General features: G+C 40.8%; 1 protein-coding gene across 2 annotated transcripts in view; it reads right to left on the bottom strand.

Annotated features, from left to right (window-relative positions):
- The window catches only part of PDE7B (phosphodiesterase 7B), a gene marked incomplete at both ends in the record, with an annotated part of 214,726 nt that overhangs the window by 69,447 nt on the left and 120,623 nt on the right, over positions 1-24,656 (bottom strand). For both annotated transcript variants that reach the window (XM_079716794.1, XM_079716793.1), the window contains one exon: positions 11,645-11,728. In XM_079716794.1, the coding sequence (XP_079572920.1) occupies positions 11,645-11,728 (84 nt within the window). The remainder of the gene's footprint in view (positions 1-11,644; positions 11,729-24,656) is intronic.

Here is a 24,656-nt window from a genome sequence, read left to right as displayed (position 1 = left end):
CGTGTGACTGTGTGGAAAAACAATGTCAAAAGGCCCGAATCCTGGATCTTTACTCTTTCATTACCTTGCAGTGAGTCACTTAGCCTCTCTGTTTTTTTGTTGGTTGTTTTTTTGCTTGTAAAACTGAAAAACAGGGCTGAAAGATCTCTTGAGTGCCTTCATTTAAAAGCTTTGTCAAATGTAAAGTGCTGTTTAAATGTGAATTAGAAGTCTGGATTCATGTTCTTTGGAATAAACTTCATCTTTAAAGGACAAGCCATCATTGTGAAGTACCATACATGACTTCGATAACTACCCAACCTCACAACTTCCAATCAGTTTTCCAAGATAGCCCAGTAAATAATGTTTTCTGGACCATGGCTGCAACTTCATTTTCTGTGTGCTGATATTACTTTATTTAGGAAAAAAGGTAAAGATTCTATTTCTGGTCAACATTGAGTTTTTTTCTTTTCAATAAAATTTCTTTTTTTTTTCTGAATATAAGAGGAATACATGCTTATGATATAACAAATAGAAAAACAGAAAGAGGGAAATAATAATCATCTAGAAATAATCCCTGTTAAAATTCTGGTGTAGTTTTAAAAACATAACTGAGATCTTCTTTTAAGTTACGCAATTTGTATCCTGCTTCTTTTTACTTCATGTATTATAAACATTTTGAGAAACTGTCTTTCAACGATGTAGTTTGCATGACAGGAAATAACCAACTCCCCCTGGAGAAAAATTAAAGCAACCGGTGGCAGCCTCAAATCTGACTTAAATTTGTCACAATAGTGATTCCATTTCCTTCTTCTTGGGGACAGTTGACAAGCGTCCTCAGCTGTCACCACCACACCCTTCTCTTTCTTATCAAAGAACACAAGGTCAGGTGATGAAATGAGCAATTTGTCACTTGGCACCGTCTGCCAGAACAGTAGGAATATTGAAAAACAGAGTTGAAAAGTTGCAAAATCTAGTATTTAGGTGTATAATTACAAATTTCTTGTTAAGTTATAGAAACATTTGTTCAATGATATTGAAGCATTTCATACCAAAAAGGGAATTGTCTAAATGTACTATAAAAAGAAAATAATGATTATAATGTAAGAAAAATACTTCATATGAGTACTTGGCACTTAAAAGGAATGTATGACATACATGTATTGACTTTGAATATTAAAATTCATATATAAAGAAGAGTTATAGTCCAGGATGGTTAAGAACTTGTGCTCTGGCATTGTATTTTTGAGGTCTGAATTCTGACTAACAAGTTATTTCCTGGGAGAGTTATTTCTCCTCTTTGGGCTTCAGTTTCCTCATTTTATTTTTTTATTTTTATTTTTTATTTTTTTTACAACTTTATTGGAGTATAATTGCTTCACAGTGGTGTGTTAATTTCTGCAGTTTCCTCATTTTAAATAGCAGTGCCTACTTCATAGGGATCTTGTGGGGATTAAATGAGTCAATCTGTGCAAAATACGTAATACAATGTCTGGAACCTAAAGGCTCCACACATCTTAGCTATTATTATTATCACTTGATATGATATGTGTGTGGCATTATTGACCTACGTCAGTGGTTTCCAAATACTCATAGAAGGTCCAGGTTCGCTGCATCAGATCACCTCAGGATGTTTTGAGAATATACTATCTGGAGATTCAGCTTCAAAGAGTTTGCAGTTACAGTGTGATGGATACTTTCTTGGAGATATGGTGGGAGCACAGAAGCAGGAATAATTAGTTAGCTGGGAGGGTTAAGCGAGTCTTCACAAAGGTCATAATGCTGGGCCAGGGCTCGAGCGGTGAAGACAGACAGACAGCTCTCCCTATCTGCAGGTTTCGTATCTGTGAGTTCCGCATCGTGGATGAGGAGGATGGATTGTAAGGGATTCGATCATTCGCCGATTTTGGTATCCGCGTGGCCCAGGGCTCCTGAAACCAATCCCCTGTGGATACGGTGGGACGAATGTAGATGTCTCCTAGGAGGAGGTGGCCAGGTAGGCGTACACTCAGCAGAGGCAGTAGGTACATCCAAAGTTAAACTACATCTATTGAGGACCCATTAGGAGCCAGACGGGCTGCTGGACACATTGATCTCATTTACCTCTCACCTTGACCCAGTGAGTCTGATGTTACAATGTCCTTCTATATGTGTGGACATTAAGTAGTTTGAGCATCTTTCCCATGCTCACAAAAGATGTAAGATTGAAACTCAGGTCTGACTTGCAAGTTCATCGTCTTTTTGCCAGTCTCTTTTGCTGACTGTGGTTCAGTGGGCACGGCGATCTAGGTGGGCAGCCATGGTGGACCCGGCAGAGAAGCAGCCTGCGGGGGTGTGAAGGCCTCTTATTTCTAGTGTTCGCAGCAGCCCTCCTGTGCTTCTCGGCCTTGGGGAGACTGCAGCCTTGGGGAGCCTTGCCTGAGAGGGCTCCACCGCCAGCCACCTGCATCCTGGACCTGGGGTTAAGCACCTCCTAGGTGGTGTGGTGACCGTTGTTAGGTGCAGTGACATTGGCCACCTTCCCCTGGGATTTTCCTCTGTAATTGCTGCCACTTTCCTCAGGCATGTGTTCTACTGCCCTCCCTCCTAAGGTTACTTATCAGTAATAAACCACCCAGGTGCCCCAAGGCAATCTGCTTTCCTAGTTAGAAAGAAAACAAGATCTTGATCTTGTGTGTTAACCGTGAGATCTCAGTTTGGAAACACACAAAAGATTTTAAGGATGGAAACACTGTATTTTTCCATATATAGTTCAATGGGGACCATGGTGAGTCTTTTAGATCTTCTGAAACTTTGAGAGTAGGGTGGCAATCAGAGGACATAACCCCTCATTTTGTTTATTTAATGAAGTCACAAGATATCGGCTGTGACTGCTTCTGGGTAGGTTGAATTTAATTTTATTTAACAAACAAGTCATTCTAGCTCAGTGACTCAGAGGGAAACTTCAGTCAAAAAAACTTGACTTACTCTTGCTTCCCTCTATATTTTACTGTCTCCAGAAATCCAAAGACACCACTATGCCAGAAATACTCCAGGTGGTTAGGGTTTTATTCAAGGAAATGCTGCAGCAGAAAATTGCCATTTCTCTGTGCTGTGTTCAGGTGAGTTAGCAAACCCTCTGGGCTCTGATATAAGCAGCCACGTTTGTACTGAATAGAATCCATGAGGGGAGGGTTGGGGAGAGGTGTCTGAACTGTGATGTCTAAATTATTTCTCACAGAGGAAAAGAAATTGCTGGTGAAACTTCCTTCCTTGTGGGCTTTCTCATCAACCGTCTTGTGCTTTGCTAAATCAAGCTTATTATAAACTAATACTCTAGGAGCATTTGAACAAAGTAGTCGTTGATTCTGTGATACCTATTCTGGCCATATGGCTCATGGACGGATGTGACTCCCAAGTGGAGCTTCCAAAACAGGCCTCTCTGCCCTGCACTGCAGTCCCTTATTTCCAGCTTTCTCCTGGACATTTCCACTTGACTCTCCTGCAGACAACTTGTCCTGACTGAGCTCACCATACTTTCCCCACCACCCTCCACTTTCCTCACCGTTGACCTCACCTCCAGTTTTTCAGATGACCAGACCAACCCCTGGAACCCCCAGTCTTCAGTATCAGCACATTTTATCTCCTTTTCTCCACATCATGTCTGGATTTATACCTTTATTTCTACTGCCATCATAGTCTGCCCCCTGACTATATTCCTTTTGATTCATTGGGTCTGTTCCCCCTAACATATGGATGAGACTTAATTTTCTGAAACACTACTTTATCCACGTTTTTCTTAAAATTCTCTAGCGATCCTCTTGGCTTTAGGAATCAAGTTCAAATCCTTTATCTTGGCATTCTAAGCCTTTTCATTTTCTCTAGTCAACGTATTTTACTACTTCTTGGACCTTCTTCCTACTCAGTGCTAATATCTCCCATATGTCAGCCCAGTCTCACTTCTAGGCAACTCCTGAACCAGTCAACGCTCTGCCTTATCTTTTAGGTCTCAGCATGAGACCATAAGGTCCTCTTCTCCTGCTCAGGGCAACTCAGTCATCTCTGCCTTCTCTTGTCTCTGATTTACCGTCCGTGTCATTTACTTAAGAACTAGTTCGTTTATGCTCTTGTATGATCCTTGATATAATGCGTATTTGTCTTATCCATCTAATAAGGTTGTTAGGTCTTTGAGGGTAGAGGAATATCTCAAAGTTTCCTTTTAAGCACTCGGAATCTTCAGCCCAGGGATGTAGTAGGTGCCATCCCACCACCCCCCAGTCCTTGTTGACTGGAAAGGAATTATTCGGATATCTGTGTTTGGTGGATCTGGCAGACTCCAGTCCATTGTCATCAGAGACAGGAGCTAGCCATCATGTAAAACGCTGTCTCAGCCCAGTGGTTATTGGTGTGGCCCAGGGCACCTTGGCCTCACGGCCTGCTGGGCATAGAGCAAATGTTTGCTGAATGAGTGGATAACAGCCCAGAGGAAATACTGGGCTCACGGATTCAATTTTCTGTTTTTCATCACTCAGATAAAAAATAAATTTGCTAAATGATGTCAGCCAGGTTAACAGAAGGCAAGGGCTATTTTCAGTTCTGGCTTTAGAGGGTGAAAACTCTTTCTTTTTTGAATGTGGCTTTCCTCAGACACTCAGGGCTACTGCATGATCTCTCCTGACTTCTCTGGCTCCTCCTTGAATACTGCATCACCCCAAAACATTTACATCTAGTTGAGTAGAAGGGTTGACGACTCTTTCCTGGTTCCTTAGGTCCTGAAGGACATTGGCTTCAGTGTGCAGCCCTCCTTCACATCATCGTTGCTTCGGAGCTGCTCATGTTTTAGTTCCTCCAGAAAGCCTTCTCTCATTTCCCAAGATAGAGTTAATTCTTCCTTTCTTTAACTTCCCCCAAGTTTATCACTCTCTCCTCTGAATCTTGTTCACACATATGTTTCTCGTATTATGTGTACTCTTATTCTAGACACATGTATTATTAGATGTATCAGTCATATCAAAATGTATTTGCTTATGTCTCTGTACATTCCTTGAAGGCAGTGGTTATGTCTCACGTATCTTCGTATCTTTGGGGCCTGGCATACTGCTTATCCTAAGAAGCAGTCCACTGATGGCCAGTGATAAACAGTGACAGGGAACGAGGAAAACAGTGTGGACACCATCAACTCTGTCTTCTGCAGTGCAGTGGCATTTCGGTGGCTAACCATCCTACTGCTCTGGCACTTCCGCATCTGAAGTGCTGGGGAGCCTGCAGCCAGAAACCCTGAGTGCCCATCAAGGAGTACATTCCAGGTGAGTCAGAAGGCATCACGACCACAACCACAACCAATGCCTTGCCTTTCTCCCAGAGGAAGGCAAATATTGAACTTTGAAATTGTGGGGCGTTAACCTTGGAGAAGTCTGAGCTGATCCCAGCCAGCGCCCCCCTTCTCTGTTTGGGGAGCACAGGGCTGGGGGCTGGGGTTTGGGGCTGGTGGGATATCATCCTCTGAGCATGACTTCTTTCAAATCACAGTAACATTTTTCAAAGGATGTTTTTATTTTATTTTCTGTTTTTAATATATATATTTTTTTGGCCGCGCTGCGCAGCATGTGGGATCTTAGTTCCCCGACCTGGGAGCGAACCCATGCCCCCTGCAATGGAAGCACTTAACCACTGGACCGCCAGGGAAGTGTCTATTTTCTGTTTTTAAATTTTTCTTTTTTAAAACAATTTGAGATATAACGACATAGAACATTGTGTAAGTCTCAGGTGTACAAATATGTTGATTTGATACCTTTATGTATTACAATATGATTACCACTGTAGCGATAGTTAACACCTTTATTCCTTCACCTAGTTATCATTTCTTTTTTGTGGTGAGAACAGTTAAGAGCTCTTGGCAACTTTGAAGTATATAATACAGTACTGTTGACTAAAATCACCATGCTGTGCGTTAGAACTTCAGAACTTATGTATCTATTACTTGCAAGTTTGCACCCTAAACAATATCTCAGCTGTCACATTTTAGTTTAGCTTCTTTACATTTTGTGTGGTTCTCATAGGTAACATTAAAGTTATCATTCAAGGGGGGGTGAGGGGAGAGATAAATTAGGAGGTTGGGATTAACATATACTCACGACTATATATAAAATAACCAACCAGAACCTTCTGTGTAGCACAGGGAACTATACTCAAAATTTTGTGCTAACCTATAAGGGAAGAGAATCTGAAAATAATATGTATATTTATAGTTTTATCTAGATCTGAATCGCTGTGCTATACACCTGAAACTAACATGATGTTGTAAGTCAACTATACTTCAATTTTAAAAAAGTTATCTTTCAGAAGATTACTGAAAGGCTGTTACCATCTGCTACGAATTCTCTCTTAGAAAATGGAGTTTATAATCAAATTGCCGCCCCTCCCTCTTTAAGATGGGGATATCACTTAGCACCAGATGGTTTGTAACATGCAGGGTGGCTTTTGGTTGACTGTCATTTTGTGAATGTATTTTATATTTCTGCAGGGTGTAATGTGTTTAGATGGGAGCTTTTAAAAAAGCATTTAAAAAAAAAAGCATTTGAGTCTTTGGGTCAATTCTTCATAAAAAGGTCAATATATATATGTTTGCAAATATTCTATTTTGGAAATAACGATGAAAGGAAAATATTTTGGTAGTGCTACTAAAATTACCTCATGCTTGTGCAGCTAAAATGGCCCTGCCTGGAGAGGCAGATCTGGAGGAATAGAACTTTAAACATCAAGGTTAGCAAATTAACTGACAGGACAAGCCAAATAGCCAATTAACCTACTACTGCACAGCCCCGGGGCTGGTCTGGAGCTCCAGGCTCTCTGTAGCAGCTGATATTTGGTGCCCTAAAACCTCCAGCTGATACTCCTTCTTTCTCTCAAGCTCCACAGTCACTGGGCATGTTTGCTTTGTATGTCACTTCCTTTGCTGAGCCAGTGTGGAAATCACATCGTGTTGCTCTGAAGTGGTTGCCACGGGAACATCTCCACCTAGTCATTATCTACTCAGGCTCCTGATTATATTAAGCCAGGAGACAGAAATGTAGCAGGGGTCACTGGAGCCACCTGCTCTGCAGAAACTGTAATTGCTTCTGCAACGTTCATCTCTGGCCACCCGTCTCTCCGAACACTCCTCTACATTTTTCCCCTCTCTTGTTTCCCCCCAAACAAAGTCAGTAAATGAAGTCAGTATGTAGGAAATCAGCATGGGGATAAGATGAGCCATTACATTCCCATCCCTCCTGCCCTCCTCCAGTTCTCTGTTTTAGAACCTCATGTGGATTAAAAATAATTGTCACCCTTTTTTCACATTCTGTTCTGCCCCTCCATGCTTAGAGGTAAAGATGACTCTCTTCTTTAAAAGTCTATAGTTCCTGTGTCCCACACAATGGTGCTGAAGTCACAGTTTCCTGCTACTTATCCAGAGAAGCTTCTAGAAATTCATATAGATGCCTCTTTTCTAAATTGTAGGAAATATAAATAGGACATGAAACTGGCTATTAACAAGTAATTTTATCTCACATGTTTCTATTGATCTGGATGAATTTCTTATGAGGAGGATTTTCTGATCTTTATTCTCAGATTGCATGTGACATAGGAGGGGTGTTGTCTCAGAGTACTTTTTGGGGGAAAAAACATACAATCCATTGGCCTTGTAATTTATTGTCCAAATAAGGATGTTTTGGGAGTTGAAAAGTGGCATTATTAATAGGTATGCCTAGACAACAGGTGTAAATTAGGACTATCTCCGGCAAACCAGGTATATATTGTCACCTTACATGTAGATGACAGGTACATGGGCATGGTAGTACTATGCCCTCACAGAATATGGGGAAAAGAGCACCTCTTGCAAAAAAAATTTGTGCATTTAGAAATTATACTTGTGGAGTTTAAAATCTGGATCAGCAAGAGTTTCCCTTTTTGTTTATACTTCTACTGCATGTAAATTTTTTAATGTGAGACCATTCTTAATGTAACGTGATGGCACTGGGAATTGAAAAGAAAAAAATATGACATTAACAAAGGAAAACAGACTGGACTAAATGTGCCTATACTGATGTCATAAACTCTTTTACCCTGATTAAAAATCTAACTTAAAGGTTGGTAACTTTTTTCTGTAAAGGGCCATATACTAAGTATTTGGGGCTTTGTGGGCCATATGGTCTTTGTTGCAACTACTCTGCCATTGTAGGGTGAAAGTAGCTGTAGACAATATATAAATGGATAGGCATGGCTGTATTCCAATAAAATCTTGTTGACAAAAACAGGCAGGGTAGGGACACAGATTTGGTGCATTAGCTGTTGTTTGCCCATCCTTGTTCTAGTTCTCTGTTTGAATATCTAGAGACTGTGTTCGGATAGAAGGAAAGTTATTTTAGATATGAATTCTGATGTCTCCTGTCCTGTTGTGGCAGGTTGGGGGCTGTGGCTAATGGGGCCCATGGAGAAGTACAATGGGTCTTACTACTTAGTGTACATTTTTGCTTAGGCATGTTTCAGCCATTCAAGGCATAGCTGAGGTGGGTGGTAGAGGGTAAGCCACCAGGGACACTTTGGACAGCGAATGGCAGCCATGTAGGTTTCACAAAGCCTTTTAGGAGGAATGCTGTAGGGATGCAGACACGGGGAAGAGAGACTATGGTGGTTCTGTTTTTCGTACAAACGTTTTTTTAAAAAAGTCCTAGATGAGATTCTACCTTGGGAGAGTGTGCAGAACTGCAAGCACCTGAGGAAAATGGGTCTGTGCCTATTCTTGGAAAAAACTGACTCAAAATTAAGGTAAATTACATTTAAAAATCACTTTAGTTTGACACTTATCATGTAGAATTGGAATCAGATGGTAAAACTAAAAGCTTTAGGAGGAAGTCTCAAAATATTCTCAGGGGTTTATTTCAAATTTTTTATAAAGTTATATGTAAAATGTTTCCCTTTAGGCAGAAAGCACACACTAACAACTCAGGCAAACCACAACAAGGACATGAAGGAGATCAAAGAGAATTAAGGCAATAGGAGATGTGACACATATATTATATCTTATGTGACTCTATATAACATAGATATGCACACATCTGCTGCTACTTGGTGACAATCTGCTTTAACTGTAGACTAAGGAAACTGTGGAGAGTGACCACAGTAATGTCATTGGTTCTAGACAATGGAATGGGTAGTATCACAAATAAGGAAAAATATCAGAGGGCTTCAGTTCTATCTGACTTGTTTGGTTAAATGAAGATGATTGACATTTATAATTATTTAATATAATCTTTTCAAGGGGACACTTTAATTGGTCAGTTAACAGGAGTTACTAAGATATCAATAACTCTAAAGAGAATATCCTTTCGGATCTTGTAGTCTATCTTGGGATGTGGTTTTTTGTATCGAGGAAAATAAATTGAGACCACTTAGAAAACAAAGTACAGTGAAGGCAAATTATTATTGCCTTAGCATATGCTACTGATAAAGAAATACGAGTGAAAGAGTTATCCAGAGTGGAGTGCTGAGCAGAGGAGAACGTGAATTGCAGGATGGATGGCCAACACTGTCACTCGGCGGGTGGGAGGTCATGAGCAACAGGCAAGGTGAAAGGAGGATGGAGGGCAGAGAGTCAGGGGAAGGAGGCTTGGGTTGAGTCCAGGTACCGGGAAGTTCCTGGAGGATCTACAGCAGAGGGATGACAGGATGGCACCTGCTTACAGATGGTCTAATATTATGTTGTGAATAATATAACAGCGAAGTATTATCTGCATTGAGTTTCCTCTTCAAATTTTTTATAATTTCCAGTTTTTTTCAGCTTAAAAAGTGAAACAGGGCTTCCCTGGTGGCGCAGTGGTTGAGAGTCCGCCTGCCGACGCAGGGGACACCGGTTCGTGCCCCGGTCCGGGAAGATCCCACATGCCACGGAGCGGCTGGGCCCGTGAGCCATGGCCGCTGAGCCTGCACGTCTGGAGCCTGTGTTCCGCAACGGGAGAGGCCACAACACTGAGAGGCCCGCGTACCGCAACAAAAAAAAAAAAAAAAAAAAAAAGTGAAACAAAGTATTAAAAAAAATCCAAGTGTTACAGAAACCTATGATGTAGACAGTTAAATATTCCATAATCCCACCTGCAAGGATAACTATATTAGTAGTTGATGTTGCTCATTAACACTAAGATAAACAAAACAAGTTTATCATTTGGAACCTTGGAATTATAAGGAGAAATGTCTCCTATTTTCCTCATTTGTTCATGGCGTATATTAGGACCCATGATATAACATTTCATTTACTATTGAAAAGAGGCTTTTTGGTTATTTTCTGCCTCTGACCCTCGGTATGTGATGCCGTTGAGTCCTGGTCTATATGAGACAGTGAATTGGACCCTTGCTTATCCCCGCACTGCTTGGTGGGACCATATGCCTGGGACCTGGAAATCCATACAGGCTAGGGGCCGTCAAAGGGATAACTTCCATGGATAGCTGGAACAACGCATTCAGGGTAAGGCGGGGTAAGAGACACCATCAGAGCTCCCCATAGGCTGTAACCAATATTGCATTAGTCTAGGAACTCGACTGTATCCTCTAAAATGCATTTTTTTGGGTCTGGATGGGGGAAGTCGTCTCTAGTATGAAAAGAGTTACTCCGAATCCCTGTGTCTCTGATAGAGCTGAAAAAACAGATATTGCACACTGATATGGGAGGTGGACAAACCAGGAGAAATACACACGTCCATCTTTCACTGACCTTTGGCGGATCTAAGGATCAGAAATAGCAAGTTCCAATCTCCCCTAGTAATTTTCAGGGGTCAAGGTAAATCAAATTCCCTCTTGAGTTGAACTTGTTTATGCCAAAGGAAAGTAATATTTTGTGGGTGCAACCCAGCACTTTGAAATTTATGGATGGGAAGTGCTATGAGAACCACATACTGAAAGCCTTGGAGCAAGTTGTGAAATTTATCCATTTTCTTCATTCCCCACCCCCAAGTCCCAAGTGAAGGATGATTGTGATAGTTAGAAGACGTGAAATCTGGAGGGGTGACTGGTACTGGTTTGGGTTTCCAAAGGAACCTGAAATTAAGAGAATTATGAACCAGAGGTTGAGCAAATCTCCAAAGGAGGAATAGTATATGAAGAGGAAAGTTAGAAATTAATGAACCTCTGAAGTAGTTATAATGGAGGAAGCAGCAGCAAGTGCAGACTGAAAGGACTTCGCCAGGGCGAAGCGTTTTACCAGGGATGCAAGAACAGACCTCAGAGACTTAGATTAGACAAAGAAAGTAAAATTAGATAATGGATAGTTACTAAGGGCAGCTGTACAATAGGTTACCCTGTGGGGTTTCAAAAATAAAATAGAATCTCCTCTAGCCTAGTCCGGGCTGAAGGTGGAGAGAATGTCCTGGATAATGAAAGGAATAGCTTCCTCCTGTCGTGCTTCACTGTTTTCAAGATTTACATTTTTAAAGCTGGCATGATTTCACTGGACCCTCATTGAAGCTCTGTGAGGTAGGGCAGGGCCCGGATGACTTCACTACTAAGGAAATCTAAGGACCAAGGGTTAATTTGCAACTGGGCAGGGAGAGATGGAGGAAGGAAGGCGGACCTCCAAGGGTTTTGAAGTTCAGAGGGAAATGAGATTTTTTTTTTCAAGGAAACATTTGTTCCTTTCCAGGTACACTTGATTACTCACTGTTAAGGAGGCGGAAGTCAATGAATGGGTAGGAGCCGCGGCGTTCAGCAGGAACCCCCGTCTGACCCCTCAGTCGTACATCTCCTAGAAAACAAAATCCAAGCAAATGTTTGAAAACGTTGCCAAGTGTATTCACTTTTCCTCTGTAAATCCTCTTACCCACTTATGTCACTGGAACCTACACCAAATATCAGGGGAAAAATGATTCCATTCACCTTGTTTAAGAGAGCGCTATGTGGGAAGGGATATTTAATGAATGCTGAGCGTAATGAACTTGGCAATATTCTTGCTTTTTTTTTGTGTGTGTGTGTGTGCGGTACGCGGGCCTCTCACTGTTGTGGCCCCTCCCGTTGCGGAGCACAGGCTCAGCGGCCATGGCTCACGGGCCCAGCCGCTCTGCGGCACGTGGGATCCTCCCAGACCGGGGCACGAACCCGTGTCCCCTGCATCGGCAGGCGGACTCTCAACCACTGCGCCACCAGGGAAGCCCGAACTTGGCAATATTCTAACAAATGAAGCAGCACTCCTTTGTATTTGCCTGGAAGATAGTCTGTGAACATTTTGGTAATTTACAAACTTTCCATAGTCCTTTTCATTCTTCCTATTGCCATAAAGATGAAGCATCTTAATCTGGAGGACAAAACGGTGTGCTGGGATTATAGCTTTTATTCTAATTAGAAGTTTTAATTGCCCACAGTGCTATTTTTCTTGGTTCCAGCACAGTTTTTTGTTTTGTTTTGTTTTGTTTTTCTCTGGCTGGCATCCACCTTACTTGTTTCTCAGGTTGTATCATTCATTGATTGACCTGCTTGAGAATCTGCTCAGATCAGGGCCAGTCTAGCTCCGGGCACTTTAGACCCTCAGTCTCCCTTGCACTTATGAGTCTGTAGAATTTCTAGTCCTTATTCATTTGTAGGTTTCCTTTAATGTCTGTGTTCACTTTCCCTGATTAAGGAAAGTAGTGAAGTTGAGTGGCAAGGTTTCACGTGGACTTCAGAACAAGGCAGACCTTGGATAAACCTGGCTCAGACACTTGCTAGCTGTGTGATCTTAGAAAATTTATTTCTCTGAGCCTCAGTTGCTTCACTTCAAGGTGTCATTCGTTGGAGAATCTAAAGTAACACTTGCTGCCTGGAAATAAATGCTGGTTTTACTTCCTTCTACAATCCTGCAAGGCAGGGATCATGCATATTATGTGTTTCTCATTCCTCTGTAGTGCTTTGTGTGTTGTCTGGTACTTAGCAAACTCTAAGTGAATGTCTTCTATTAACAAGAATAGATATAATGACCAAATTCACCTATTAGTACATATAATACGGAATCAGAGGAGAGGTAAAAATACAGTAGACCTAATATATTTCCAGAAGACTTGAATTGGGGAAGGTTTCAGTTCCAAGAGTAATGCCTCCACTTCCATAAACCACTCTTTCCCAGACAAGAGGTGGCACTAGGGCCTCAGCCTACGAGTACAGAGCAGGAACAGTCTTCTCTCATTAACTCCGGGAGTTAACCAGAGCCTGGATGAGATCTCCATCAGCTATAACCCATGCAACTGACAGTGTTTAAAATATCCCTCACAGATGGGCCTGTGTACACATGGGCTTGTAAACTGTAAGCTGTGAGCCCTTGGGCTATTCTTTGCTTTGAATTTTATATTGATGCTTTATTTAATGTTTTGTGTAATTTGATATTGTAGTGCCGTATTGATATTAAAGAACATTACAATTTATGGAACACAGTAAAGTGGGAGGAGGAGAGAAGAGATGGAAAAGTACATTTAAAAATATGAATATAAAAAATGAATATAATCTGACATTAAAGAAGAGAATACTAGTATTTGATAAATTCGTGGGGCTGGATGGTCAATAGTTATAGGAAAGCCACCAGAAAAAGCTGAAGAGTTTCCCTCTCCTCGAGTTGTCTTCAACACCTTATGTTTATAACTCTCTAAAGAGTTTACAAAGCACTTTCACAAACATCACGGTATATTTATTTTCTTGTTTTTCTCATTGGATCTTCACAATAGCCTTGTGAGGAGAGTCACTATTATTACCCTTACTTTATAGGTGAGAAAATAGAGGCTCAGAAAAGAGGGTGAACGATTGCTACTCACCCTAATGGCCCCAGCTCAGGACTCAGACCCCTTAAAGGCACTCAGTAGATTGACTTTATTTATGTTTAAACTTTTATCATTTTTTATTGAAGTATTGTTGACTTACAATATTATATTAGTTTCAGGTGTATAGCATAGTGATTCAGTGTTTTTACAGGTTATATTCTTTTAAATGTTATTACAAGATAATGACAGCAATTCCTAGTGCTATACAGTATATCCTTGTTTCTTATCTATTTTATACATAGTAGTTTGCATCTCTTAATCTGATAACCCTATCTTCCCCCTCCCCTCTTCTTTCTCCCCTCTGGTAACCACTGATTTGTTTTCTGTATCTGTCTCTTTCTGTTTTGCTATATACATTCATTTGTATTAACTCTTAGATTCCACATATAAGTAATATCATACAGTTTTTGTCTTTTTCTGTCTGACTAATTTCACTAAGCATAGTATTCTCTAGGCCCATCCACGTTGCTGCAGTGGCAGAAATTCATTCTTTTTTATGACTGAGTAATATTCCCTTGTGTATATATACCATATCTTCTTTATCCATTTGTCTACTGACTTTAATTGACTGCCTGAGTTTATGGTGCTTTAAGCTTATAATTAGCAGGGCCAGTCCTTAAATCTAGGTTGTTAAACTTCATAGGCAAAGATCTCTCCTCTCAATACCATTGATTTTTTTGTCTATGAAGTGTGCGCACCTGGTTTTTAAAGTTAAAAAAAGTCATAGACCTCCACATGATAGAGGCTGTGCTTTTAGTATTTATCAAGAAAATACAGCATGTTAAAAATGATACAACAAACGCAGCACTGCCTTTAAATGAATTTATATTTTATGAGTGACAGTAAGATAGACATACACTTGAAAACCTAGGCAGACTGGGACTTCCCGGGTGGTGCAGCAGTTAAGACTCTGCACTCCCTATGCAGGGGGCCCGGGTTCGATCCCTGGTCAGGAAAATAGATCCCACATGCATGCCACAACTAAGAGTTTGCATGCCACAACTAAAGAGCCAGGCTGCTGCAACTAAGACCTGGCTCAACCAGATAAATAAATAAATAATAATAAAAGAAAACCTATGTGGAGATGAGACTGTCTTCATTTGGTCTAAAGGTGGCTCGGCTTGTGGATTTGTTCACCTGTTGTGCCATCCCTTTGGGCTTCTCCTATGGGTTTCAAGCTCACTAATTGGAACTCACTTCCTCACTGGTATTTGCTTCTCAGTGTTACCAAAGAGGTCATCCTGACTTTGTAGATCTGAAGGTACTATTTTCCCAGAAAATTTCTGTCTAATATCAATGTGGGTTTTAAAGCCTCTTCCAGAGTTTATTTCCATTTGTCCATCTGAGGGTCTAAGGTAGAGGTGACCCGTCATCATGACTTTAGATTTAGACTTCAGATTTAGAGAAATTGTGAGGAGACAGCACCAGGTGGCGGAACGGGTAAAGGGGTGGGGTGGGGTGGTGATACGCTGAGAGTCAGGAAACTCTTGTTACTGAGAGGATCAGCATTTTGCCACCTTGGTGACCTTGGGCAAATCAATAACTACTTCGAGGTCCAGTTTTCTAATATTTAAATTTGTATTATATAGCATTCCCCACCCCACCTCCCCATGGGATTGTTGTGAGGAAATTATCAGGTGCCTGAAAAACAACATGATGATTAACATTATTGAATACTTATACTGTGCTGAGCATTTTACATGCATTATCTCATATCATCTATCCAACAACCCAATGAAGGAGGTATTATTATTATTATTATTATTATTATACCATTCACAGATGAGGAAACTGAAGCTAATGGAAATTTGATATTTTGTCTGTGCTCAGAGCTAGTGAGTGGGGAGCTCATGCTCAAACTCAGAACTGGCTCCAAACCCCATGTTCTTAACCAACCATTCTCCTATAGCATCAGGATAAAAAAACTGCATAAATAGTTAAGCATTAACTTTTTATTGCATAATGTATGCTCTGATTGCTAGTTGCCCATAAACCAAATATATATTCATCATGATTCCAGGAAACTAAATACCAGGGGAATCTACCCCCTTGATGAATTTGAGATTCAATCAGATAGATGCTGTTTATTCAAATAGCAGTTCAGTGGAAATGGGCTGCATGAATAAGACAACCAAATTCTGCTCTGGATCAACAAGGCATCTATTATTTTCAAGTAAGAAATGGAAAGCAATTATTAAAAATATTATTCAGCAGAACGCAAACGACCTGGCAACTAATTTACCGAAGCTCTTAATTAAGATAATTTTTTTTATGATGCCAGCCCACTTTTGAGAAAAAGAGACAAGTAACAGCGAAGCATGTTGATAGATCAGATACCTAAACAAACAAATAAAACAAATCAACAGCAACAACAACAAACTACAAAACCCTAAATGTTCCATTGCCGTGTTTATTCTTTCTGTGACTATTATTATAGTCTCGGAAGCAGATACTCATAAACCTAACGATGGCCTTTAGGTGTGACAGCTAATTGCTTTGAAGAAGGAGGAAATCATGTTAAAAATACTAATGAGGCAGGAGGCAGGACAAGTGGGCTAACAATGCATTTTAGAAATTCTTCAACATGAAAAGTTAAATACAAACAAACCACAGATTCCGTATCTTCAGTGTTCTATTGAATCAAAGCTTGAATGGGGTGAAACGAATGTTTTCCGCATGTATTTCTCATATAGAAAGTTCTTGCTCCTTCTCCCTGCTTTCGTGAGCCCCTTCTGAGATTCAATTGCTTCAATATGCTCGTGGGAAGAGAGAAATAATTCAGTAACCATGGTCCCTGGAGGAGCAGAGACCACTGGTCCGAAGCACAGAACGAGCGGCGTCCTACTGCACTGCTTTTACTGGCCCGTGGTCTCAGGCAATCATCTGTTTACCTAAGGCCTTATATCCAAGCTAAACAATTACTTTGACTATTCATTAGACCCTTGTTTAACTGAAGCAAATTTTTTTTCTGGCAAACGGAAGGTGCAGTGGAAGCAGGGAGGAAGCGTTGACAGCTCAGGATCGTGTCCTCGCTCTGTTCTTATTGTGTGCCAAAAGGAAACAAACAGCGGGGGAATTCTTATTTTGAAAGGGCTGCTTCTCTTTTGCCCCTTCAGGCCGAAAACATAACATGTCGTCCTCGGGTACTTAAAGCTGCCAACACAGGCAGAGAGCTGAGACAGCCGCTCACCCTCCCCGGGGACGAGGTTCCAGGACGGACCTCTTGCCCACTTGGCCTCTCAGGCCGTCTCTGCTTAATAAAAGCTTGGGAGGGAGCAGACGTTATGTGGCCTCTTATGTAACTGGCAGAGAGGGTGGAGACGCTGACAGCGATGACAACTTACAGTGGCTGAAACACGGGCCACATGACGAGAACCAGACTTTGGCCCCAGTCATGGTGTCAAGGTCATTTCAGGGTGGGGAAAAGAAGCAGGAAAGGGACAGAGCAGTAGCTACTGTGCTCTGATCGCCTCTGAGACGAAGGAAGAAAATCACGAGAACAGCTGCAGGGACCACGGGGTAGACGTTCACAGGGCACCACCATGAACGAGGAAGAGGGTCGTAGAGTCAGGAAGATGCTATTGAGCCACCCATTTGGGCAGGAGAGAAGACGCTCCCGTGAAAGGTATTCCTCTGAGCTTCCTTAGACGTTTCTAATTCATGTCACTGCCACAAACTTGCAAAATGAAGGCAGAGAGAAGCCAGATCCCCAAATCTCACACTGGAACTTTCAACAGGCTGCACTGCCTCAGAGCCGGCGGCTGTGAATAGTTCAGATGACTACCCTCAATTAGCAAAGTGAATTATTTCTCCTAAGATGTTTATCTAGCCAAATAAAAAGGAGAAAGTTTGTGCAATTTAATCACTCCACAGATTTATGGGAGAGGACGGGCAGCCAGTTCAGATGAGTCAGGCAGAGAGGACTATCTGAGGACCGTGAGCTCACATGAGATCCAAGATGGCTGATTAGACCCCAGTTTCCCACCCAGAGGTTCAATCTTCTGCTTTACTTTCTCGAGTGGGGCTGGGCCTGTCTCATTACTAAGAACCTCTCCAGTGGTCTGTTGCACTAATTGTGTCTTTCTGGGCTGTCGCTGAGAGAGCTTTGTGTGTTGGAAAGAGAGGAACCAGGAGTTATTTGTCCAGAAACCATGCTTTTGGCAAAAGGAACAATATAAAGTTTTCCTTGCATATGAAAAAAGTTCTTTTTTTCTTCTCTTTGAAAAAACCTTGAACTTTCTGTCAAAATCAGAGAAGGGGAAATGTCACCAAGTTAGAGTTAATATTCTGTTGCCTATACTGTATGACCTTGCAACTTTAGAATTATTAAATACTTTGTGACAAATGCACATTTTGGGACTCACATGCTGCAAAAGTGAATATATAAATAGCAGTGCTTTTATTTTCTAAAGCGGGTATGGTATGTTTTAACTCAGACTAGACATTCTTTAGCTTGATGGTTTTACAGGGGGAAATGAGAAAAAAAGTTACAATCACTAGGAACACAGAAGACTAATAAAAAAAGATATTGAACAAGAAGCAGCAGGAATGCCTAAAGAGAATTCCAAGAAGCTGTAAAAGAACTTAAAAGGACACCAAGCACATGTCTTCTTGCAAAGATTGAGAATAAGGGGAATAATCTGAGGAGTCATTTTAGGGAATACGTGATCTGGATCTGCCTTAAGTAATGAAAACACCAGTGTAAGCTTGCACATTATTCACTTATTTCTGGGATAATGCTTTTTACCTCCAGAATCTCACCAAAGCAAAGTTTGCTATTTTTTAATAAATGTATAATACACACACACAATGCCTGGCACATCATAGGCACTCAAAAAAAAAAAAAACTACAAAGAAACAGTAGCTATTATTATGATTTTGTTGCTATTCTGAGATTCCTGTGCCCTCCCCCACCATAGTAGGTATTATTTAGGAGAATTTCAAAGTCAGGCACTGTTTTAAGGACTGTACATGTATGAGCTGGTTTAGTCCTCATAACCATCTGCCTGAGGTAGGTATGTGCAACCTCCATGTTGTGCTGAGGAACACAGAGTTTGTAAGTCACTGAATTGGGATCAGAAGCCAGGTGGCCTCGGGAGCCATTGCTCTCTAAGCCACTGCTGTGCAGAGCCAATGTCTCCATTCTTTACAACAGTGACCAGTCAGATCACCCATGACATTTTTCATGGCTTTCTTGACCTTCCCAGGCTGTGTTTTTCCTCTCTCTGCTGGGCAGGTCAGGGTTAATGAAAGTCAGTACCAAAGCTATGTCCTGAGGAAATCTTGATGCTTCATGTCAGTACCATAAGCCCAGGACCACAGAGGTGCCACAGATCATGACACTAGAAGCCATGAGTCTCAGAGGATGCAGGTTAGACTACAGGGAGTCTAGACTCCACTGGAGAGCTAGGTATCTTGTAGGGAAGTAGAACTTTTGGGTAAGTGTGTCAGCAAAGGGGCCAATTCTAGAGCAGGCTCTGAAGAGACCCTAGACTAATTCAGTTCATTTTGATAAACTGTCATGCAAAACATTACACAAAGTGTTGGAAAGTAGGTGGGGAAAGGGAAACACAAATGAACAGAAGATGTCATGTTGGCACTAAGATCATTAATCATCTAGAAGAGATTCATAGAAATGAGTAAATATGGTATAAAGCCAGAAGGAATCTAACTTTTAGTGATAACTGGGATATTTGGGTTTGGATCCTTGTCTCAGAAGTGCTGTGAGGTTTTATGATTTTATATGGATAAATAACTTGGACATGTCTGGGTCTAAAATAACTTCCTAGTAATCTACAAAACTGTTTCAGTTAGTAGAACTGAAAGAGAATCATTTAATGTTCAATTAAATAATTTAATATAATTTTACATTTAAAAGGACTTCACATTTTAGAACAATGATTGAAGGTGTGATTTAGACTCTCATACCAGGTCTTCAGTAAGCAAATTTCTGTGGGTACAGGCACATAATTTAAATTAGAACACTCTTTCTGAAACCACTTGTCACCAGGAAGAGACGTCCTTTGGATTTAATGAGTACGTTAGCTTTCTGGAAAAAAAATATACATACAGCAGAAGAGGTGGGGGAGGAGGAAGCGCAGAATGAAGAGGAGGAGGAGAGAGAAGAGGCTACAAAGAAAACGGACACAGGGAGGGACCGGATCCTGGGGCTGAGGGAAAGGGAGGCATCAGAGATAATTTGTAGATTTTTGTCTTGCATACCTGGATGGTTGGTTGTACCCATCACAGAAAAAGGAAATTCTCAAAGAGAAGTCATTTCATGTCCTTCATTTGATAAATGATATTTAATATAAATGATATTTATGAGACATGATATTTTTGGCAGGCAACACAATGGTGAAGAACCTTGGGAACAGTCTTTGCCTCCTGGAGTTTACATTCTCTTGGAGGGGACAGCATAGAGGAATTATATGCATAAATGTAAAGTTGCAACTTTGGGTACTGGAACAAAAGAGAGGTCTATTGATGTTAAGAAAGTTATAACAAACTTCACTTTGCTAGGGAGGTTATTGTGAGCCTCCCCGAGAAGGTGACATTTGATCTGAGCTCTCGGGAATGAACAGGAGTTAATTTAAGGTGAACATATGTCCCGATTTGCCCTGGAAAGTCTTGATTAAGGCCTACTGTCTCTCCTGGTGTAATTAGTAATAGTGCCCCTTTCACACTTGGAAGTATTCTGATTGGATCATACATTACATGATTACCCCCGAGTGCGGCAATCCAGGCAGACAGGCGTGCATGTCCAAGGGTTTTATTGCAGGTGGATGGTGGGTCTGAGCTCCTGTAACAAGACCTAGTGTGTATCATGGGAAAGAACAAAGCGGTTGAGGTAGGGCATGATGCACAATGAGGCTGGAGAGAGGTGTCAGGGCTTTGCGGGACAGGCTGAGGAGTTGGACCTTATTCCAAAAGAATTAGGAAGCCATGTGATGATGTTAAGGGGGAGATGATATAACTGGATTCGCATGTTGAAAAAAACAACTTTGGGTGCACAATAGAGAAGGATTGAAAGGGGCGAGAAGGACTAGTTAGGGGATCATTGTATTGATAGTAGTTCAGGTGAGAAAAAGTGGTGGCTTGGAGTATGGTAGTGGTCCTAGCAGAGAAGTGAATAGATTGTAGACATATTTAGTAGGTAGAAATGACATGTGGAATTGCCTGGGACGTCTGAGGGAGAGGGAAATATCAAGGATAATTCCTAGATTCCTGGCTTTTTGTAACTGGCTGATTGATTATGCTAACCACAGAAAAGGGGAATTTAAAAAGGATATGGGAGAAGTTCATGTGATCAACTTTGGCTACATTGAGTTTAAGTGTTATTGTTATTTCAAAGCAAAAATGTCAAGTAGGCAGTTGGACATATGGGTCTGGACCCATAGGGAATGTCTGAGATGAATATATAAATTTATAAATCAAATAAAACTACAGGCATGTATAAATTTGCCTAGGAAATGAAGTGATAAGTGAATAGGGCCTGGCATCCAGGGTTAAGCAAGTCTAACATTTAATATCTTGCTGGAGGAGGAGTCTATAAAGGGGAAGAGGCAGCCATAAAGGTAGGAAGAAATCCAGAAGCTCATTTTGTCATGGAAGAGAGTAATTCAAGAGAGGGAATGGCTTTCAGATAGATCTTGCTGAAAGTGTAAGTGAAATGAGGATTGAAAAATTGGGTTTAGCTGAGTGACAGTAGTGTGAAATAGAAGCAGAGTCCTTTGGGCATCACATGGAGTTGGGAAATTGGGAAGGTTTTATTAAGGAGCCAATATTTAGATAATCTTAAAAGATAAGTAAAATTTTGAGATTTTACAGTGTTGGCTTGCAGTTGATCCAGCTATGATGACTGAAATGAAGGGAAGAGATTTTTAGGAAAAAATCATGCTGATCTTAAGAACACTGGTAATCCATAAGATTGATATTAATAATAAAATATAATTTGAAAATTGCACAGAGGATAAAACAGCCCTGGTCACGAAAATGCCTGCAAATTTTTGCAAAATATAGTGATACCCCGTCTAATCACTTCCTATACCTAAATATACTTCAAGAAAATAAAAAAGTCTCTTGGAAATCAGTGCCAAGGAGAGTATTTGTTGGGAAGAAAAGGATGGGCACATTAACGAGAAGAAATATAATTAATAAGATAAAATACCAAGTCCTAATATTGTTGAATAATTTCTTGTTTTCTTGAACTTTGAATAATTTGAGAAAAGCATTTCAATGTATTGTTTGTTTTCATGTGCTTCTGAACTTCCTGATTCTGGCCGGGAACAAGGACAGACCTGCCAAAATACTGCAAGAAAAGATGTTGCTGATCACAGGCAGGAAATACTCAAAGTCCCACGAGATAGCCTGTTCTTAGGAGACTTCCACATGAAGTCTGCTGACCTCAGAAGGACCATCAGGCCACCACACTCACTGCTGGAGCCTGCTCAGGGTTAGGAGGTGTTTGGGAGTTCTTCATTCCAGGCATCCGTGCCAACATGGCACTGGAGGTTCTTTTAAGCTCCAAGTGTTGTTCATTTTTTGTTTTTCAGAAGGGAAACAGATGGCAAAAACTGGACTCAGTTGGGAAATGGTTGAATCTATTATGTTACATCCATGTTATAGGATGTTATTTTGCTGTTAAAACCTGTCACTTATATTTCTATAGTAATCGCTAACATTTATTGAGCATACAGTATGTGCTAGGTAATGTCTGAAGTACTTTTCATGAATTAACTCATTTCATCCTCTCAATAGCCCCCTTAAATAAGTACTGTTGTCTATGTCGTACCTGGGAGACAGAGGTGTTAAATTACTTTTCCAAGATGACATAGTCAATGAGTGTGAAGGCAGATTTGGATGCCTGGCTCCACAGCCTGTGTTTTCAACTAATATGGTAAAATATGTCTGTTCAAATATGTCTTGATCTGAAGTGAGAGCCATGGTATATTGTTAAGGGAGGGTGGGTATTATGTAGTATTGAAAAACTATCACAAAGAAGAAACCAATAACATGAGAAGCTATTTACTACCTCTATGAACTTGGTAACTATTAACCATTCTGGGTTTCATTCAATCTTCTGTTTTGTTAAATAGCGATAATAATATCTGCTCTGTAGACCTCATAGAAGGTAGGAATGAAATCACGTGGATAAAAGTGTTTTGTCAATCGTCTTGTAATAAAGTTTATTATTAAGAATATTCTTATTGATATTGCTATATAGAAGTTAAACGTACATAGTATACTACACATTATATAAATTCTATATTGAATTATATTTTATGTATTGTATAAATAATATTATTGATATTGCTCTATAAATCTAGGTCATTGTTAAAATAGATTCAAACAGAGTAATATTACTGTTTGATATATAATTAAATGTGAATTGGGGCTTCCCTGGTGGCACAGCGGTTGAGAATCTGCCTGCTAATGCAGGGGACATAGGTTCGAGCCCTGGTCTGGGAGGATCCCACATGCCGCAGAGCAACTAGGCCCGTGAGCCACAACTACTGAGCCTGTGCATCGGGAGACTGTGCTCCGCAACAAGAGAGGCCACGATAGTGAGGGGCCCGCGCACCGCGATGAAGAGTGGCCCCCGCTTGCCACAACTAGAGAAAGTCCTCGCACAGAAATGAAGATCCAACACAGCAAAAATAAATAAATTAATTAATAAACTCCTACCCCCAACATCTTAAAAAAAAGTGAATTAAGGGTGCTGTAGTCAAATGTGCTTGTGAAATGTAGAGGTTTAATGAAATTAAACTTTAAAACGTTGCAATATTATGGGCTGAATTGTGCCCTCCATTCATATATTGAACCTGTAACCCCCTTAGTACCTCAGAATGTGACTATATTTTGTGATCGGGCCTTTAAAGAGGTGATTAAGTTAAAATGAGGCCATTATGATGGGTCCTAATCCAATCTGACTTGTGTTTTTATAAAAAGAGGACATTAGACATGCAAGGAGACACCAGTTTTGTGTGAGCCCAGAGAAAAGGCCATGTGGGGACATAGCGAGAAGGTGGCCATCTGAAAGCCAAGGACAGAGGCTTCAGAAGAAACCAGACATGTTGATGCCTTGATCTTGGACTAACCTCTAGAACTGTGAGAAAACAAATTTCTGATATTTAAGACACTCAGTCTATGGTATCTTGTTAGGTAGAGAGGCTGCTTCTACTGTCAAAGAAGACTCGTCGGAATTTGGGGGTTCAATGTCCCCAGCTTCATCAGGGCCTTCTCATATGTCTCCATTTTCAGAGTCCCATTCCTTCCCACTCAAGGCCCTCACTTTAATAGTAAACACCCTCCAACGTTGGGAATTCAATTTGTTTTGTAATTCAGCCATTAGCCGGATGAGATTCTGGGCTTGGCTTTCAGGAATCTCAGCTTTGCAGCTACAGGAAATGAGTCTCTTTCAAGGCAGACATAGAAGCTTTCAGGGTCATTTATACAGCACTTGAGCTGGAAATTTGAATCCCTGAAGTCATTCTTTTCTTTTTCCACTTTGTCCAGCAACGTTAGGAATACCCAGCCAATCTCATTATTCTTGTTAGTTTGACAAAAAAATTTGAAGGGATTATATACATGGGTACCCAGAAGCTTGCCTCTTATACATGTTTAGTTAGGAGAATCTATTGTTGACATTTTGCATATCTCTATTGCCACATCACACTGTGAACTCATCAGTGTTCCCTTTACTAATGGGAATAGAGTAATTAGCATCTTTAAATCTAATCATATTAGACAGCCAATCCCAGACAGCCCAGACCAATTTAGAAAACCCATCCTCAAGATTCTGTTCCTCTCGAACCACTCTTGTTACCCCAATCTGTATTAGTCAGGGTTTTGTTTCTCTGAAGAACCCTGACTAATACGTGTGAGATTTTT

Source organism: Hyperoodon ampullatus (assembly GCF_949752795.1).
Source record: "Hyperoodon ampullatus genome assembly, chromosome: 12".
In the NCBI taxonomy this organism is placed as follows: Eukaryota; Metazoa; Chordata; class Mammalia; order Artiodactyla; family Ziphiidae; genus Hyperoodon; species Hyperoodon ampullatus.
This window is presented reverse-complemented; position numbering and strand designations above follow the sequence as displayed.